The 21,313-nt window shown below is 42.8% G+C and overlaps 1 protein-coding gene across 1 annotated transcript in view; it reads right to left on the bottom strand.

Annotated features, from left to right (window-relative positions):
- Positions 1–2,061: 2,061 nt before the first annotated feature.
- Positions 2,062–21,313, bottom strand: part of STAC (SH3 and cysteine rich domain) — a 151,701-nt gene continuing 132,449 nt past the window's right edge. Inside the window, exons 9-11 of the mRNA XM_082728578.1 lie at positions 16,812–16,863; positions 16,558–16,695; positions 2,062–3,833 (exon numbers count right to left, since the gene is read on the bottom strand). Of these exons, the coding sequence (XP_082584704.1) occupies positions 3,735–3,833; positions 16,558–16,695; positions 16,812–16,863 (289 nt within the window). The 3' untranslated portion in view covers positions 2,062–3,734. The remainder of the gene's footprint in view (positions 3,834–16,557; positions 16,696–16,811; positions 16,864–21,313) is intronic.

Raw genomic sequence — 21,313 nt, 5'->3', positions numbered from 1 at the left:
ATAAGAATTCTCTATCACCGCATTTTCCAAACTATGTGCCTTGGAATAGTCAGTCCTAATAGGTGTTCCATGGATCTAAATCCCTTTTTATAGGGATGCCTGGGTGCCTGGGTGGCTCAGTCAGTTAAGCAGCTGCCTTTGGCTCAGGTCACTCTCCCAGGGTCGTAGGATCAAGTCCTGCATTGGGCTTTTTGCTCAGCAGGGAGCCAGCTTCTCTCTCTCTGTCTCTGACAAATAAAAGTCTTAAAAAAGTAAATCCCCTTTTACAGATTTACTGTGAAAATTCAGAAATTAAAGTCTATGGGAAGTCCTGAGTAAAGAAGCCTGGTTTATTTTATTTAAATGTAAGCTATTTGAGCACACAACCCTTTTTTTTTTTTTTTTTTTTCATAGCTGGCTGGGCCTGGTTCTAGGCTGGGCCTGGTTCTAGGCTAACCAGTAGGTTTCCTTCCTGACCCTCCTCTCCTTGGAGTAACCGGTGACCTGGACCAGCTTTTGGACCTCCATGCTGCTTTTTGACCTTTTAACAGTATTCAGTACCAGACTGTTTACATGTACTGTGATCTTCCCATTGATTTTTTTCTTCCTTTAATAAAAAGAACATTAGTTCTAATAAGTGCCTACCACGTACCATCTCACTGGTTGTTTTAAAAATATAACCCGGATGCTGGACTCTTCTTCTCAACGGGAGTGTGTGTGTGTATGTGTGTTTGGTGTGTAGAGGTGAAGAGGAAGGTTCTCTGTGAAATCAACCCTACTAGCAGTCAGTTGAACATCTACACATGGGCTCTCTTTGCCCCCCATGGCCCACACTAAATGTGTCTTGGTTGTCTGCTAGTGATGGGGTAAAACAAGTTGTATTCTTTACCTCCTGAGACCCTGAGGAAGCTTTAATCAGTTTTTCACTTCAAATTCATCTTGATAGAATCCAAGTTCTACAGCACCGCTGGTGGGGCACAGGGCACAGTGTCGTCCCTGGTTCAGTTAGATATGCCCCCTCCCTTGGCTGTAGGCAGGGGCAGGAGGGGTCATAGGCTGTTTTCTCACATTATGAAGAATACCCCTCTGGCCTCCCTTTTTTTTCCTTCATATTAGCACTTCTTCTCCATCCCTGCCCCCTCTCTAGAATCTGTCTCCCCATCATCTCATCCCCATTCCCAAACTCTGGATCTTCTCCCAGCCATTTCGTGAGTCTTGGAAACCTTCAGGACTTTGGTAGGTCACGGTTGTCCTTGTTCTTGCCATTTCTGCAGACAGGTAAGAGGAGAATAACTGCTGTGGGTCCTCAAGTCTGGGTGTGTGTGTATGTGTGTGTGTGTGAATATCCGCGGCAACCTGCACAGAGGACCAGCCTTGTCTCTGCTATCTGCATGACCTGAGATCTTTCAGGAATACTAGCTATCTTGCATTGGGAGGGCTCATTGTCCACCAATACTTGATATATGTCAAAACTTTTGGGCCTCATTGTGCAGAAGATGTGTTTTTTCCTCCTAACATTGGCTCAAATTATGAGGTCCCTGCTTGTGACATGTTTCTGTAAAACAAATCACTCCAAAACTTAATGACTTAAAAACCACCAAATCCTATTTATTTTGTTTGTAAAGTTATCACTTGGGTAGGTCCAGCAGGGATGGCTGCTGTTCTGTGATGTCCGGGATCCCAGCTGCAGACACACGTGGTCTGTCTATTGCACCTCTCCCCCATGGTGGTTTCAGAGTAGGTGGCTCAGGGTTCCAAGGGCGAGTGTTTCCAGAGAGCAAGGCAGAAGCTACAAGGACTTCTTTGGCCTAGCCTCAGATGTCATGCAGTATGACTCCTGCTGTATCTTATTGGCTATATAAGACCAGTACTGATTCAATGTGGGAGTGGGCTATACAAAGGCGAGACTATTAGGACGCAGGGACCACCTTGCTGGCTGGCTACGGCAGCCCCCTTCTATTCAGTTTCCAAAGATCAGGCAAACTGACTTTTTATTGCAAGTTAAATTTGTCTAGGATCTGACACCACTGGACCCAAAGGCTTCCATGGATACGCACCAGAAAGAAGAGATCAGGACACACATTTTCTATGCTCCTTCCAGCCACTGTGTTGTCTTTATTCAATGGAGTACTGAATTAGAGGCAGAGAGGGTTTGTCCTCTGGCATTCCATTTTAGAGAATGGCAGTCATACTATCCGCCCTGGCTCTCGGAGAACCCATCTTGGCTCTGTACACTCAGTTTTTCAGGTTGTACCAGAGAGGGAGGAAATTCTGGATGCAGGCTTTAAAATGATAGTAAGGCATCCAGACTGCTGTGAAACTAGCAGCTCCCCCGTCTCAGCTCCCACCATCATGCTGACCAGTAACAAAAGAAATAAGTGGAGACTACGAATACTAGGGTGTGGGAAATAATGCTCACATGCTTAAGATGCACCCGCTTAGGTCTTTTAAAAACCAATTGTTCTAAAGCTTTTATTGCTCTGTCACAAAATAAATGGAGCGGACATTGATTCCAAGGTCATTGTGAATTGATATTTAACCATATTAATAAGTAATGCAAGTTTGACTGCTAGGAGGAGGCTTGCCGGGGAAGGCATCACAGTATACTGAATGCTTGTAAACATTAGTACAAGTATAGAGTAAGAGAGACTCCCCTACTGATGCTAGATAGGACCCAAGTTCCTCTCTTTCTGAGGGATGAAGCACTAAGGATTCGTCTCCATGTTATGTCTGCTAGGGTATAATAGACTGCCCTAAAGAAGAATGGATTCTGATTTGGCTACTTGTCTCAAGGTGATATTGGTTCTCCTCCATGTTTCTGGTTCTTTGCAAGGTGGGCTCAGCCTCCAAAAGGGGGTCCTCCAGGATGGCCTGACAGAAAATGCTGCCCCTAGTACCAAGGACATGAAATGAAATAGGCTCATCACTGAGACTTTTTGCCCCATTCTCTTCCCCAGGTTCACCTTTGCAGAGAATGCTTTCCTAACCGAAGGGGCTGCATAATCTGCAGTAAATCGGGCTCTCTGCCCCACCTTACTCCCACTTTGCTCTCTGTACCTATGCCTTGTGTCCTTCTCTGTCACCTCTGCCAGTAACCAGAAGAGCAGCAGTGGCTGCCTATTGGTCACCTTTGGGCAGATCAGGTCCCGGTGGCTAGTGCCACCAGCTTAGCCCTCCCATCTCACAGCACCCCCCCCCCAGGACTCCATCAGAGGACAGAAGAGACAGTGCAATAACAAAGCGAGGGGGGCTGCGGGGAGCCCTGGCATTTCGGGAGCTGGGGATCAGGACTTCCTGATGCTCTGCAGAGAGACCGCAAATGTGATGATGCGGAGGGGCCATTGCTGGGGACACACGTCTGGAACCAGAATCACACTTGGCCGTGGGGATCCTAGCCTCGCATTGGGCCCACACTGCAGGCTGGAGCACCCTCCAGTGGGCTAACTTACATCACATGGACGGGGACGAGGTGAGCCCTCAAGGACAGCTGTGGCTGCCACCCTGCCTCAGCCGCCGCCTGCATGGCACTCAGCTCCCCATCTTGGGCAGCCTCGCCCTCACCTTGGGCAGCCCGGCAATGCGGTGAGATGCCCCTCTGTCTGTGGCTGATACTCCAGTCTCAAACCCATGAGTCTTGTCTCACTGTTTCCCAGGGAGGAGGGTGGGTCAGTGTGGCAGCTCCTCTGCGTGGACACAGTGTGAGACGAGGCATCGCAGCAGAGCCCGGCCACTGCCAAAGCAGGAGGGGCCAGCAATCAGATGTTTTCTAGGACATCCAGGGGGACAAGGCCTCTCTTCTTTCCACTGAGGACTCTGATAAATCCATCTTGCTCCTCTTCGGAAGTCACGCAGATCTGAATGCCAAGGAAGGAGAAACATCAAAGTGTCAACAAGGAAGAAATTATGAGCTGCTTGAATCACAGTGGACTGAGGCCAGGAGCATCAAATTGGAAAAGGGAGAGCAGTTTCAAATAGTGGGGTGGTGGAGGGGAGAGGCTGGCTCTGTAAGGAAAAGGTTGAGTAAATATTAGGCAGAACCTGGGTTTGGAAATAGGCCTAGGTGCTGAATGTTTTCTGAGTTTTAGGAATGAAGTTTTACAAATGAGGATCAATAAAATGGGGTTAATCAGATTGTGTCCTCCTGAAGAGTCACTGTGAGGACAGAACGATATAATGCTCACAAGAGAACCTAGCATGTGGCACACAATGAGTCCTCAATACTTTATTTTAAAAGATACAGACTAATAGCTACCATTCAGCAGGCCCCGGTCATGTGTTTGGAAATTTATACATATGATAACAGGAAGTCAAAGGAAGCTATACCATTCCTGGCCCCTAGCAAAGCAAACAGACGCTAACACCTCCCCTTGCCCAGCTGTGTGGGACTGAACAAGAAAGTGGTTAAAAATCTGTTTGTATGCCCTTGTCATCACCACTGCCATTTACCACTGAAAGACTGAAGGGTGGAGAGAGTCAGATGGAAATAAGAATTTTTTGCAAAGTTCTGTGAGTTTCAGCCACCTGACCTGCTTCCATGCGTGGTAGGTTAGATCTTAGGTTAGAGTCCCTAGAAACAGAGCCTGAGGCATGAGAAGTGGCTTGTTGAGGGTGTGCTCTCAGGAGGTGGGAAGTGAGGGAAGCAGGAGGGCGGGGAAGGAGCTGAGCAAGGGTGAGGACTCAGTTGGAGGTGAGCCTCAGGCTGATTCAACAGGGAGCTCTGGAGTATGAAGTGGGCTGAGGAGTGTTCCCACCTTGAGGCAAGGGGTCTGGCTTCTTGGGCCCCCTGTCAGTCATTGGCCACTGGCTGACTTGGGTGTAAGAGGTGTGACCTGTCAGGTAAGGCAGCTCTTGGTCCACAGAAGGGCAGTAGCTGGATAAGGGACAGCTGTGAGTTGTCCATCAACACAGCAACCAGGAGATGGGTGTACCCACCTAGTGAGGGGGTTGGGAAAAGAGCTGAGCTTCATTTGTGACTCCCAGCGCTTAGGATATACAAGGGACTGGTTTCTGGTTCAAGTTTCAGAATCCTAACGCTATGATAAGCTTGACTGGAAAGAAGCTCAGATGGGGAAGTAAAAAGGAGTTGATCTGTAAGAACAGAAGATGTGGTGACTGTTTCCTGAAGGCCAGAGGTGAGCTGTGAGAAAGAAATAGCCTTGGTGCCATGTTAGATCCTGCTAGAGCATGATGGGAAAGGTGGCTGCCAAAGGGAAAGTGAACCACCTGATTTTCAAAAGCTAAGACCTGTCATTACCATGCCAGAAACACCACAGACAAGGGACCCTAGTGATGGGCAGGGAGTATATGTCTTGAAAAGAACCCATAAAAATGCCTTGAGAGCACGATTTACCTTTAAAACCGTGACAAAGACAGAATTTTCTTCATTGTTGAAATATGCCTGAAATTCAACAATCCTTACTATTAGACCAACCAATCCACATCAGTGAAAAACTTTAAAACTGATCCCTTGTGCAGATTTGTTCTAGATGCTTATTTAAAAAATTTCCAGTTGAAATATTTAAATGAAGAAATGAACATGAAAACAGTTTGATGACATATATACACACAGATGTTGTATCATGTTGATGTCAAATATGGAGAACACTGGGCAAAAATCAGAAAACAGAAATTCTGGCCAGAGCTCAGAGCCTTATGCCATTAGCCTAAGTCATAAAGCAAACAAACCAAAAAAATGACTGCAGTCTGGGGTCTCCATTAGTTTTTTGGGTCATTTTCACAGTTTTCCTGATTTACATTAGTAGTAAATTTCAGTCTCTCTAGCAGAAGCCCACTGACAGTTCAGATGCATGTCCATATATATATACCCCAAACCTTTATTTTCCCTTTTTCTTTTTCAAGATTTCAGTGTGGAAGAGAAACAGTGCTTGGTAGAGGCAATGGAAGAGTTGTTTGAAGGTGTCTCAAAAATAGGAGGCCAAGATGCACAAATGTTTGTACTTTGTTGCATGCACTTATTTCTTCTGCACCTCCTAGTTGGCATCCCTGCAGTGATTTGATTTGGGGAGACCTTCCAAAGGACGAGGAGTTCTATACCCACCACGCACTGCTTGGATAGTCTCGGGGGAAGACAATGGGGACACAGATGAGGAAGCTAAAGGAAGTCAAAAAAGATGAATACAAAGGGTTGAAAATAGGTTTCAGCAGCTGTACTCTTCCTAGAAATGAAGAGTCTAGGATTTAAATTTCTGATGGTAGAAATACATCGCTCTCCAGGTTTGAGAACCTGCCATTTTAGGAAGCGATAAAAAAGTTTGAAACATTTCCTTTCAAGATGAAGTGGAAAGATGAGCCCAGAAGATTACGGGTAGAGGAGGGTGGGAGGTGAGGCAAAGGCAGAACTCCTTTGCTTCGCAGGGACACAAATAGGGTGAACAACTTGTCTTGGTTTGCCCGGGACATTCTCAGTCTTTGCACTGAAAAGTCCCACATCCGAGGAAATTCCTCAGCTCCAGATAAAGGAGACAATTGATTATGCCAGCAAATGTTTTACTGGCCAGGCCATGTGAAAGATACCTCCAAGTGTCTGCGGTCCCTTGATTCCCTACTTTCTGCATTCATTCATTCATTCATTCACTCACTCATTTTCCAAGTTTTTATTGAGAGGCCCCTATGTGCTAGCTACCACTCTAGAAGCTGGGAAATAAAGGCAGATGCCTGCTCTCATGAAGCTTATTGGGCAGAACTGGAAGGAGAGATATTTCATGAGTAATTACATGTGTGATGAGTGCAAGGGCCCTGTGTGTTTTAATCCCTGATTATTTAGTACACTGACAATATAAATCATTAAGTTTTTGAATGAATGAACTCATGACGGAAAGGGTCCCTTTGCTGACCTTCTGACCTATCTCTTTGACTGGAACTGGGGCACTGGCCAACCACTGAAAACATCACCAGCAAGAATTAATTCAATTAGGATTCACCTGAGTCATGGGAGGTACACATGGACAAGAGAACAAAAATCAGGGCTCTGCCAAATGGGGAAAGGGCAGAGATGACTACTGGTACCAACCAACAGTTGGGTGTTAGACGATTTTCAGTAGAAAAAGGAAGATTTATAAAAACTGGTTCTTTTTCCTCTCCTGTCCGCTCCTCTCCCTTCTTCTCCTCGTTACCTGATATCCTTTTTCCCTCTCTTCTTCCTCCCTCTTTCCCTCTCTTCCTTCCTTCCTCTTTCCCTCTCACTCTCTTGCCAGCCAGACTTCTGAAGACTGGACTATTTCCTTCCCATTGTTGACAAATCCTGGCCTGTCCACTCTGCTTGCTGACAGCATTGCCGACTGCCTGGTGGACACCACGTGTGCAGAAGGGATGGTCTGGGCATCTCAGTACCAAGGTGAGTATAGCACATACAGAGCACTAGCACCCACCATACTCAACAGAGCATCTCCAGTAGCCTAGTGCTTACTTAGACATGCAGCCTGGATATTGCCAGCCCCTGAGCATCACTCAGACTTTGCATTCTTTAATTAATTAATTTCTTTTTGAGAGATGAGGGAGCATGCATGCACTTGTGGGTGGTGGGGGGGGGAGAGGGAGCAGCAGAGGTAGAGAGAGATTCCGCACTGAGAGTGGAGCCCTATGAGGGCTCCAATCCCAGGACCCCGAGATTGTGACCCGAGATGAAACCCTGAGATCTTGACCTGAGATTGTGACCTGAGCTGACCCAAGTCAGCTACTCAACTGATTGAGACACTCAGCCATACCACTTAGTGTTTGTTATTAATGATAACCCCATTCACCCATGTTTTTGCTCTGGTTTCTGTGTTTATGGCTTTACCACTCTCCTCCTCTCACTTCCCCTACTCCTATGGGAGGAGACTAGATTTTTCCCCATTCTTGTCTCTACTTGATATCTTGTCCTTGACCCACTCCCTAGCCCTCTGCTTCTTCTCCTATGTTGTCTCTAATTCTGCTCCCTGCCAGTTAAGTGCCCCTCTTGGCTCAGTCCCTTCATAGTCTTGCCTAGCTTAAGTCCTACAATCTAACCCACTTTGGGGAGCACATCTGCTAATAACATCTAAGGTTTCCCTGGCCTTGCCTCTCAACTCATTAACATTCAACTGGGCTGCAACTTAAAACAGATGAGCAGTCATTTTATTTGAAAGGATTTCTTGCCTAGTGCTCTGGACTCAGTCTTCCCTCAAAATACCTATGAGGAGATAGGACATAGAGGGTGGAATGTCCTGAGCACTGGGATTGGCAGCCATTTGGAGGCTGACAGGCACTTCTCTACAACCACTGAGTTGTAGAGAACTCATTTGATGCCTGAAGCAAGTTGTTCTGTTGGATTTAGGATGAATATTCAAGGCTGAAAGATAGCTCCTTCTCCAAGGTCTGCCCAGGCCACAGAGATTCTGCAACTGCCCAGAGCAGAAAGCTGGGCAGCCACTGTTCCCTTACTACTACGGGCTCCACTTTCTAATGTGGGCAAAATACATCTTTTCCTTGTCCTAATTAATACCTCTCTTTCTATATTTATTGATGCATTTATTGGAGTGGTCCTCTAAGAAGAGGAAATGACAGGAAGTAGGAGCACATTAGGAGACACCAGTATCTCCTGGGAGGTGAGACCTCATCAGATAAAACAGTGGGTGGGAATGGAGACAGAAAGACCACGGGGTCTGGCATGAAGTAGGAGGTAGCTTTGCACGTGTTCCAGAGCTGAGAATGTTGAGGAAAAAAGCAATGGCAATAGCAAATCCTAACTTCACCCGGCAGACCAGCATTGGATAAAGGCCTCTTAGATAATTGAAGTTAGTGTAAGAGCCATGCATAATTACCTGCTCCCCCAGCTGAGGATACCTGAAAACCCATGAGTGAGCTCTGAGTTGGACCAACTCTGGTCCACTCATCTTTCAGCTGGGAACCCTCCACTCTGCACCAATCATTCCTTGTTCTAGGATAAGTAAATCATTTGCATTAGACACTGTTGGTTAATGTCAATGGTGTTAATCTGTTCTTTTCCCATGCAGCAGAGCCCTAACTTTTGTTCTGTTGTCCATCCTTACCCTACATGACTTGGGTGAATCCTAATTGTCTGAATCTGTTTTGATTCTCCTTGCTAGTGATTCTCATGGGACCCGGTTCTAGCTAATGAAATAGCATGGGGAGTTCTGAGGTAGTGTGTTTTCCTCTTGAAAGAGATACATTAAGAAGAAAATTTCTTTCTTCATCTGGAAGGGATTCTTGGGGTGGCTGCAGCCATCTGTGACCACTAGAAAAGGTGGCTAGTATTTCAAGGATGGCAGAGCATCAGGCTGGAAGAATCTAGATCTCTGACTATGGAATCAAGCTGTTGAATTATGAATCCTAGAACTTCCCTGTATCCAGGCTTCTCATTATGTGAGTAAAATCCACCTTATGAGGTTGACTCAATTTGAGTAACCTGAGATGTGTAACAGCTTCTGCTGTTGTAACAAATTACCACAAACTCAGTGCCTTTAAACAAACCAGTTTATTACATTAGATTTCTGTATGTCTGATGTCTGGTGGGCTTGGCTAGTTTTCTCTGCTCTGGGATTCATAAGGCCAAAATCAATGAGTCAACAACAGGGCTTATTCTTTTCCCCTCCTTCCTTACTTCTTTTTCTCTAAGAGAGGATTAATTCCAGGCTCATTTAGGCTGTCCAATCCAGTTCCTTGAGGTTGTAGGACTGAAGTCCAGTCCTGGTTTCCTTGCTGAGTCGGGGATCATCCTCAGTTTCTAGAGGCTGCCTGCAGTCCTTGACTTGTGGTCCCTTTCTGTATCTTGAGATCCAGTAAGTGTAGTTTGATTCCTTCTCACATTTAATCTCTCTCTGATCTACCTTTCTTCCGTCTCCTGCTATCTCTCTTTGACTCCAGCTGGATATATCTCAATGCTTTTAAGGGCTCAAATTGGAGGGCCTTGCACACAAGGCCCTTGAAATTGACTGGAGCTAGCCAGCCCACACAATCTAGGATATATCCCTATCACAAGGCCCATAATCTTAATCACATCTGTAAAGTCCCTTTTGCACAAAATCTGGATTAGTGTCCTATGGTTTCTGTAACAAATTATCACTAAATTGATGGCTTAAAATGACACAAAGTTATCTTGCAGTTTGGGAAATCAGAAGTCCTTAAATGTGAAGGTGAAGGCTGCGCTGCCAGAGAATCTGGTTCCTTACCTTCAGCCTCTAAGAGGCATTCCCTGGCTCCTGGATCCTTCCTCCATCTGCAAGGTCAACAGCATAGCATCTTCAAATCTCTCTCTATCTCTCTTTCTTACTTCAGCTTCTATCCTCACATTTACTTCTCTGACTCTGGCCCTCTTGTCTTCCTGTTCTAAGGAACTGTGATGACACTGGGCTCACCTGGACAATCCAGAATAATTTCCCATCTCACCATCCTTGACTTCACCACATCTCCAGAGTCCTTCTTGCCATGAGAGGTGGCACATTCAGTTTTGGGGATGAGGACATGGGGCTGTTGTTCTGCCTACCACAAGGCGAAAGGATCAAAACTATTACTGTCAAACACTAAAAAGTTCTGTGGGCAATACATGCATATGTATGAAAGAATAAGTTATTCTTGAATGCCATAGGTTGAAGGAAGACTCAGCCTTGACGTTTTAAGGAGAGCATCTCCAGGTGGAGAGAGGATGTGAAGAGAGGCAAAGTAAACATTCTGTGGGCAGAAGAGGGTTGGTGAAGAAAACACTACAGGCAATACACATTCAGTTCAATCTATGTTAGAAGCAGTGGCAGACTGGATTGAAACTTCAGAATATTAAAGGAATTGGGGCACTATCTGAAAATGTTCTCCAGCAGGAAGCGGAGAGTCATGGAGTCGAACTCAGTCAAGAGGTTAAAATTAGAGGGGATCATGGGGGAAGAGAGGAAAAATGAAACAAGACAAAACCAGAGAGGGAGACAAACCATAAGAGACTCTTAATCACTGGAAACAAACTGAGGCTTGCTGGAAGGGAGGAGGACGGAGCAATGGAGTAAAGGGGTGATGGACATCAAGGAGCGCATGTGATGTAATGAGCACTGGATGTTATATAAGACTGATGAATCACAGACCTGTACCTCTGAAACCAATAACATATGTGGGTAGAAATTGGCACACACTTTTTAGAAGCAATTTGGTCATATGCATCAAGAACTGTAAAAATCTTTTATCTGTTTTTCTATAAATTCTAAAGTCTATCATAAGGATGTAATCAGAGTTACGGAGAAAAGATTTTAGTTTAAACATGTTTGTTGCATTATCAATAGTTTAAAAAGTTAAATAAAAATAAAATTAAAAAATTAAAATGGAATATCTAACAACAGGAGAATACTGAAATGCATTCTTCTACATCCAGACTAGGGGTTGACAAACATTTTCTGTAAAGAAGAAAATAGTAAATATTTTTGGCTCTGCAGGCCATATGGTCTTTGTTGCAACCACTCAACTCAGCTGTTCTAGTGTGAAAGTAGCTTCAGATGATACACATATGAATGAATATAGCTCTGTTTCAATAAACTCTGTTTTAAAAACAGAACCAAATTTGACCATAAGTCAATATGCCATGGTTTGCTAAACCGTAATGAATGTGATAAAATGTTAGAGAACTGATAAAAACTGTTTTGAGAAACATTTAATGACTAAGTTAAAAAAACAAACAAACTCAGAACACTAAATAGAATATGATACACCAAAATATTAATTATAAGAAAAGTTTGGTAGAAAATATACCAAATTGTTTTTGTCAATAATAACTTGATGCTTGAGTTACCTGCTATTTTTATTTTCTTCTTTATATATTTTTTGTAATTTTCAAATTTCTCCACGATAAATACATTTCAGTTTAGTAATCTAAAAATAATTTGCTTATTTTTCTTTAAAAGCTTCAACATAATACAAAGAATCAATAAAAACAGTTCTATTGGGATGGCAGAACTATGGATGAATTTCAAGAAATACTTTTATGGTTTAATAAGAATATTTTTTAGATTTTAAAAATAAGGAAAACAAACTTTGGCATTAGTGCAAACTCTAGTTGTGTTCACAACGAAAGGATAACTTGATTCTCTTTGGAAATAAGAGCTCTGTGAAAAAATAATATAATCATTATGAGATAAATTAACCCCAGAGGCAGAAATGTGATTTGATCAAAGAGATGCATTGCATTTGTTTTCAGAATTGAATTTCTTCTATTTCCCTGTTAAAGAGCATTTGTCTATATTTTTAGAGTTGCAAATACCATACTGGCTATTTTCTGATGTTTACTAGGTAATTTTAGGCAGTGCTGGCCATTGCAGATGAATCTGGAGCTCACTCTAGATGGTGTCGGCTGCATGGGGATCTTGCTATACATTGGACGGTGGTCAGGCACAGTGCTGGCATTTTACACAGTGGATCATGTTTCACCCTTACCCATGTCAAGAGGGAGGTGCAACTATGCCGACTTTACAGATAAGAACGCTGACATTCAGAAGTGACTTTGCAAAAATCACACGGAGTATGCTATTAGGTTAAGCTCTCCTCATTTTGACCAATATGTTTTGAAATTTTACACCTAAACTAATTTAGGACACTAAGTGATTCGGAGCCAAATTTTAAAAACATTTCTTAATAATAGATCTTTGTTTTTATTTATTTATTTATTTATTTGTTTGTTTGTTTTTAAAATGCTCTCTTTTTTTAACATCTTAATTTTATTTATTTATTTTTTCATGTTCCAAGATTCGTTGTTTATGTACCAGACCCAGTGCTCCATCCAATACATGCCCTCCTTAATACCCACCACCAGGCTCACCTAAACCCCATCCCCCTCCCCTCCAAAACCCTCAGTTTGTTTCTCAGAATCCACAGTCTCTCATCTTCCATCTCCCCCTCTGATATACCCCAATTCACTTTTCCTTTCCTTCTTCTAATGTCCTCCATGTTATTCCTATGCTCCACAAGTAAGTGAAACCATATGATAATCGACTTTCTCTGCTTGCCTTATCAACAGGACAGGAAACAACAAGTGTTGGAGAGGATGTGGAGAAAGGGGAACCCTCTTACACTGTTGGTGGGAATGCAAGTTGGTACAGCCACTTTGAAAAACAGTGTGCAGATTCCTCAAAAAATTAAAAATAGAGCTACCCTATGACCCGGCAATTGCACTACTGGGTATTTACCCCAAAGATACAGATGTAGTGAAAAAAAGGGCCATCTGTACCTCAGTGTTCACAGCAGCAATGTCCACAATAATAGATCTTTAAAATGTACATTTTCTCTTAAGTGGCTGACGTTTTTCCAAGACTGGTTGCCATGTTGATGCCAAAGATGGAAAATAAAGAATTTGTGTAGGGCTAGAGACCTCAGTGCCTTTGTTGACCCACATGTCATTGGACATAAAAATGCCTTCAGTAGCTACAGGACTACATGGGATTTGAAAGTGAGAGAATGGAAGTGAAGGTCATTCTCAAACTTCAGCTTTGATCCTGGGGAGTTTGTAAAGAGAGAGATTCTTTGCCTTTGCCCTGAAAAGATCTGCTTCCACAGGTCTGGGATGGAGTCCAGGAATCTGCATTTTCCACGATCTCCCAGGTGATTATGATTCAGGTGGTTCTGTTTCTGGTTCTCAGAAACACCAGGCTAGACAAATACCGGGGATTATGGAACTTTTTAAAAAAATCATGGGTGGATTCATTTGGTTCAGGCTGAAATGCTGTGTTATGTCTTGAGCATGTCTAATTGAAGAGATTGGGTTGTATGCCTCTCCGCCACCCACCCCATGCTGGAAGACTGTACTTCAACCATGGGAGTGGAGAAGATAGGTGAGAGCCCATTTCCAGAAAAGACAGTTTTGGAGACTAACAGTCAAGGAATTGGTAGGAGTCACTGAGTTGATGTTCTGCTTCTGGAAATTGATCAAGTTGAGCAAACTTTAATTTGCCTTCTGCTTTCACTGACTTGTATATTAACAACATAAAGAGAATGTTCAATTTAAAGTGAGGAAGCATAAGATTATTTTGAGGGAAAAATCAAACATGCTAGCAAAATTATTAACACTCTGCCAATAAAGATGGATATTCTTCTTGAATTTATTTCCTTCAAAAGACTTTCCAAATTTTTGCAACAGGGAGGATACAGTTGGATACACTTGGTTCCTGACGGGGAACCCAGCTGGGAAAAGTGTCCGTTTGCTGTGTGGGGTGTGTGTGGCATTAGAGCTGAGGTCTCAGTGTGATGAGGATGATTCCATTGCCTGAAATGAAAGATAACCCAAGAGGGCACTTACAGGAGTAAGACTGTTTCTAAGGAGTTCTCTGGTCCCAGGATACTTGCCTTAATGACATTCCCTTCCCTGGGAGCCAAACTATGCAAATGGTGCTGTACAGCTCAAAGTTGGTGCCACCTTGTCCAGGGCACATGGAAAGCATTTTGGCTTGGAGTTTGCAGACCAATGTTTAAGTTCTAGCCTGGGGGTGCCTGTGTGGGTCAGATGGTTAAGTGTTTGTCTTCTGCTCAGGTCATGATTTCAGGGTGCTGGGATCAAGCCTCATGTTGGGCTCCCTGCCCAGCAGAGCCTGCTACTCTGTCTCCCCCAGAATAAAATCTTAAAAAAAAAGTTCCAGCCTAGCTACTTACCAGGTTTTTGTCCCCTTGAGCAAGGGATATAACCTTTATGAGCTTTTGTTTCATCATTTATAAAATATAAATAGTGGTTAATTATTCAAAAAATTCATAGGACATGTGTGGGATCTCAAGTAAAATGTTGTAGGTATATATACTCTATAAATATATATATGACATAAATAATTAGCAATAATAATGATGATCCTTGTGATAATTATCACTGTGGAAATGTCCAGGACTGTATTAATTTGTTCTTTCCTTCTCTGTGAACCAGGGGCTAGATATAAAGATTTTTCTTTTAAACAGTCGTAAAGAAAAGGTAAATCATTATTCTTTGAGAGTATACTTGTTAGTTTGAAGATGATCAAGTATTTGGCACTATGTGTGGCACATAAAATTGTTGATCAAGTTAGGTAAACCAATTTTTTAAAATTTTAAGTCAGATATAAAGTAAGGTAAATATAAAATAATATGAAGTCTTATGGGACTTAGAAACTGTCTTTGTAGGCAATTGCAAAAATGACATTCAAGATGTCTTTTGGGCAATGCTATCGAACTGGGATAGTATTAAAATAATTATTATTATTCTTTTAAAGATTTTATTTATTTATTTATTTGAGAGAGAGAGAGAAATAGCACATGACTGGGGGGAGGGACAGAGGGAGAAACAAACTCCCCACTGAGCAGGGAGCCCAATGTGGGGGTCTCGATCCCAGGACACTGAGATCATGATCTGAGCTGAAGACAGCCGCCTAACCAACTGAGCCACTCAGGCACCTTGGGATAGTATTAAAATTACTAATACATTGTTCATTTCTTTTTCATTTTCATTCACTTCTTTGTAGGGTGGGCCTCATCATTTCCAACTAGAGGCATAAATTGCCTCAGGAAATATTAAAATTACCATACCAAAAGTGGATACAGAAAGTAATGGATACACCATTAGAGTTAATGGTGAAACTTTATTAGGAGACTGAAGAAATTTCTAGTGTCTGATTTCTCAAATCATCCCCAAATACACCAAGAGCAAATGTGGAGGTCTTCACGTATTATTTTTACTTTATAGTGAGGATACAGAATCTCCGGTGAGAGAAGTTGGGAGTCAGAGAAGTAGGGGCAGTAGGAAGCCCTCTCTCTGCTGGAAGAATGCAAAGAGAGGCAGAGTTAGGACAAAGAGCTGAGCTTTGTGTGTCTTGTCACTTTGTGTCTGTCAGCATTCCAAGAGTGAGATGGGGGAGCAAGAAGCAAGGAGCTTAAAGACATACATATGGAAGGAGTTCATTCCTCACTTTTTAGGAAACTGACAGCATCATTCATTTGCTGTTGCATGTTGACCCTCACATTCAAAATGGCTCTAGAGCAAGATGGTGACAGACACCTCTAGATTAGATGTATGGAGACATCCAGGCACTGGTGTGAGATAATCCGTGGTTACCTCTGTCCTGATTATGTTTTATGCAGCAATGTGAAGGTGTCTTGGATTCCAGTGAAAAGGCAGAAACTTGGAGTCTGGACAAGGAGACCTTATTTAGAAGGGTTGCTGTGACTGGAGGTAAATGCAATGAACTGTGGAACACTCAGGAAGTAATAGCAAAGTATTCCCAAGAGAGTACAAAAAATTAACCATGCATTGGTTCAGGCCAGCACAGAACCAAAACTGGAGTAGGTGTCCACATCAGAGACTAGCAGTCGTCAGAGAAAAGGGACCAGGCCCAGATAGATGCCCTTACCCTGCTGCCATAACATTATGTATATTTCCTCTTGTGAACACATAGCACTAAATGAGTTTCTGAACATTCTGGTTTTGCAGGTTTAGATTCTGCTACACTACATAATACCACCAGAGTGAGTATTCTCTTTTCTCAAAGTGAACACTTGGACTATGACCCCATTCATTCAGATTTATGGGTGCCATTATGTTTGTTAGTGGTTTTTTTCTGTTTTGGTGGTACCTGGTATGTGCTTGCATGCTTTACTCACCTGATTCTCCTTCAGTGTCATCTGCCCCTGTTCTTTACACCCGAGGAAGGTCCTAACACATCTAAAGATCTTCTCATTTTGTTGTACTCTCTGAACAAAGTTGGCCGGAAAGAAGCCAATCCTGTCTTGAATTTTCCCCTGGAAGGAAAAAGGACACATGAGTCCACAATTGTTTCATTTGTTGTAATTACATTTACCAAGTGATTCTTTGTTTTGTTTTGTTTTCTTTTTTTTTAAGAAAGAGGAATACTTACTTTCCACCAGTCTTCATTAGTGTCTTCTAGAAGAGTAATCATGTCTCCTGGCCTATAATGAAGAGTGAACGGGTTGAGTGGGTAAGGAGAGGGGGGAAAAAAAAGAAGATGACACTTCAGATTCACAAGTAACAGTCTTTCATTTACACAAATAATCCTAAAATAAATAGAAGTAAAATAAACATGACTTTTTCTCAGTTCTTCCCACCCAAGAAAATAGTTTTGTTATACATTCAAAACAAATACTATTTCCATGTTGTATTTGAAAAAATAATACAGCCTTATTTTTTAAAAGGATTTATTTATTTTGAGAGGGAGGGAGAAGGAGAGAGTGCAGGGGAAGAGGCAGACACATAGGGAGAGAGAGAATTCAAGCAGACTTCTGCTTGAGCACAGAGCCTGACTTGGGACAGGATCCTACCACCATGAGATCATAACCTGAGTCAAAACGAAGAATCAGGTGCTTAACCAATTGAGTCACCCAGGTACCTCGATATTAGCTTTATTTTTACATATAGAGAAGGGTTCTTTATTATTTCTGGAAGTTTCCTATTCATATTTGCCACTTCTGTTATGGATGTGATATTATAATAGATATTTCTAAGAATATTATATTCTGTTTTTAAAAACAGTATTTCTTTCCTTTATTGAGTTCTTTCCCCTAGAATTGGTTGGCCTCCTCTTTTATTGCTTTATCTTCATGTCAAGGGATTTTCTTCAATATCTGTGTTTCTTGGTTGTTTCTCTTTTTTTCTTGGTTGTTTCTTTATATTAATGGCTGAAAACAGAGGTAGCTGGGTGTGGGCAGCTGGGTGAGCTTCTCTGCTATTACATGCTTCTGAGTCTGCACTGTCTCTCTCTCTCCCAAGTGCAAGGGGTAATTTCTAGTTCTGCTTAAAAGAGCAGGGAGTCTCAATTGGGGCCTATCATTTTCAGATGCTTGAAAACGTAGCAGGCAAGCAGTGTGAGGTCTCCTACCACTACCCCAATGGCTTAAACAGGAGGGCTTTCTTAACCTTTGTGAGGGGAAGATCAGTTTATTCTCCTGTTAAGTACACCTGTCTTTTTCCTTCCCTCCCCTTGCTTTCTAGATGGTCTGGGGTCAAGAGTTACCTAAACATAGCTCTTTGTCTTTCTTAGACTTCTGCACTCACACAGGCATAGGTTCCTTTTCTTCTGAATACAGCTGTTCCTTTGATTATAGGGTCAAATACCATTGCTATCTATTGCCCATTAGAACCAGTAATGTGGTGTCATGAACACAGCTGGGAGTCTGTGTCAGTTATATGTTGCTGTGATAATGCTGTGTACCATACAGCCACAAAACAATGGCTCACTCCCATACCTGAGTGTCGGCTGGCTGTTGGCTGGAATGACTGGGGAGACTTGGCCCTATTTCCTGTTTCTCATACACCAGAAGGTTAATTTGCACATTCATACCAATGCCAGAATTTTAAGAGCAGCAAATGGAAACACACAAAACACGTAAGGCCTTCAAGGCCAGGGTTGGAATTGACACACTGCCATTTCTGCCTTGTTTTATTGGGCAAAGCATGCTATGAGACCAGTCCAGATTCAAGGGATGGGACAGCGGCTCCACCTCTGTGATGATAGGAACTGTAAGGTCCCATGGCAAAGGATAGGAGTATAGGAAAAGGTGAAGAATTTGGGTCATTAATGCAATCAAGCTATTGGCGAAACCCTCATGTTCTTCAATGAATTTGCTGGGAGTTCAGTGTCTCCTTGAATGTCCCCCTACTTATACCTAAAAATTACTTTTTCCTGAGCATGTTTTGGTCTCCAGGCATCTTCACTGTCCTCAATTCTAGTTGCTGTAGTTTGCCAGGAACTTTTCAAAATGTTGGGGTCTTGGATAGTATTATTTCTTGTTTTCTAGTATTGTTTATGGAGGGTTTTTAAAAAAAATATATTTTTGGACATTTCAAGGGATTGAAACAGGAGAGGAAATAGATCCAGGGGTTCATTTGGTATTCTGATTCAATCTCCTCTGCTGTCATTTTCAATTCTCAGTTAATATCTATCTTCGTAGGGGACTCCAAATAGAACAGGCTTGTTACACCTGAAGCATTAAACACAAGTGGCATTTTGGTATTTCAACAGTCACAGTTCGGTGCTGATGCCATAGAAAGCGAGATGGCTGAAAATCACTCTTTTCCCAGGTGAGGGATTTAATTAAGCAGCAAGGATGAAAGCTTATGTAGAAAAATCTTTCTCACTCCAGCAGATTTTACTTAACCTAATAACCTAAGAAACAATGTGTTAGCATCAAGTCCAGTGACTTTACTGATGGCTTGGTAGAAATAGGAAGTAAGGAAAAAAGGTGGAGGTGAGGGTGGGGGTGGAGGCACCTTTTCCTAAGGGTGAGAAAGGATACTGCCTGGATCTAACTGCTGGTTTTACAATTTAGATAGGGAGTCACTCTTTACCATGGCCATAGGTGAGCTGTCCCTGAGCATACGACCCATGGTAACTAAACCACATATTAGAACAAGGCACTCACTGGAACACAAGCTATAATTTTATGAGCAATACCAAACATCCTCTTGACAGCGTGATGGGGATTGTCTTATCCTATAAAAGAGCACTGCCAGGACCAGAAAACTGCCTAGTGAGGGAGGAGAGTTACATTCAAATATATATTTTTTCTTTTTTGTTATTTGTTTACCCACTCATTCAACAAATATTCCAGAATACTGACTCTGGGTAATCTTTGGAGAATAATGTCCTCACTGGAGTTAATGTTCTAGTGAGAGAGATGGATACAAATAAGCACACAGAAAATAGAACATTGAATATGGTTATAAATACTAACAGGAAGATTGTATCTCTAATTGATGGATGTATAATTGCAAATTGTCATAAGGGCTATGAAGGGAATAGATAGGATGCAGATATAAAGCATACGGGTAGACTCTTGATATTAGCCAACTACTCTAATCATCTGGTGAAGACAGCTAATGTCTCTTTTTCACTGTAGGCAGGAAGTTGCCCCAGGCAGCACTTGAATCCAAGATAACAATGCTCTGACATCTCAGTCAGCAAACCCATGGCCCATGGGGTTTGCCTTGCTCCTTGCCCCTACCCCACATTCCCCACCAATCTTGGCACTCATTCCACTGCACCTTCACTCAGACTTAGACTCCTTTTCAAGATAGGATCCAGGCCTGTGGATCTAAGGAGGCAAGCAAGATAAAACAATATGAACAATATGTTTTGTCTTGACCTAGTTTTGAGACTCTCATTAGAGGCCAGTCAGTTTCCCTTAAGCAACGTGTTAAGCCAACACCCCAACCTCTTCCCTTTAGACTCTCACAGTCCAGGCCATGATGCCCCACCCCTGTCTGCTCCTGAGGCCATGTACCAGATAACTAGGGACAGCCCTTATGCCCTGGAACATGTGAAATTTTATTCAGATTTGCTAATCCACAGGGATTCTGGGAAACCAGCTAACCCTGGCTGCTTGCCATACATAAGCTGCCCCTATAGCCTGGGTGTGCAGATTCCCAGCTGCAAGCTTGGGTGGCCCAATGTGGCCACCCCTCCTTATCACTTGTGAGTCCTCCACTCAACCGGTTCTCAGCTTTGTTCTCTTCTCCTGTCTGTGGTTTTGGTGCATGATATTCTGCCATCAAGGAATTAAGTCCAAACATTCTGCTCCCTTGCTCCATATAGGGAGAGCCTGTCCATGGTTCCTGGAGGAATGGAAGCCCAACGCCTAAAAATCCTCCTTCCTGTGGCTGGTCTTAGGATGGACACTGCCAATGAGTGACTCTCTTCCCCCAAATGTTTCAGGTTTCTATGGCCGACCAGGCCCCTCTTCATGGAACAATTCTTTCTCATTTTGGGTTCTCACACTTCAAAGTCCTGTGCTGGCCTAACACTCTCTTTCTTCCAGGAGACCTTATGTTCCCAATCCATAATGTGCAGATTTTATAATTTAGCTCTATTTCCAAATTCCTGGAGATGAACTTGTCAGGTCTCCAAATATTTTAAAAAAGTTTCCCTTTGTTTAATTCAATCAGAGCATCCTAAGTTCAGGTAAGCCTTTTGCTGTACCCAAGAATCATACATGTCTACAATATAATGCAATTCGTAAATGATAAAGGGATAAGTTTCCCTTTTGGCATGGACTGATCAGAACACCACAGCTGGCTTTTTCTTTTGGTTTGCTCAGTAACATAGGTCTTGGATCCAGAGGATGATTTTCAGAAAGTCTTGACATGATGAGGGAACTCTGTGCTACCATCACGAGTAGGAACAGAGTAACAACAGCTAAGTGCAGAATCACGGCTCAACAGTGAGGGGACCATGAGTGTGTGCGTTTGAGTCTGTGTGTGAGAACAGGATGGCTGCTATCTGGTTCATTTTCCGCAGTCCTCTGCTTCCCTCATTTCTCAGTTTTTCATGTGGATAGAGGAACCTCTTTCTTTCACCATAAGGGAGACTGGTTTTAATGACTTAGAGGGCATGGCGCCACAGAG

This window comes from Mustela nivalis (genome assembly GCF_964662115.1).
Source record: "Mustela nivalis genome assembly, chromosome: 1".
Lineage (NCBI taxonomy): Eukaryota > Metazoa > Chordata > Mammalia > Carnivora > Mustelidae > Mustela > Mustela nivalis.
The sequence above is the reverse complement of the archived record's forward strand: the minus strand, read 5'-3'. Positions and strand labels throughout refer to the sequence as shown.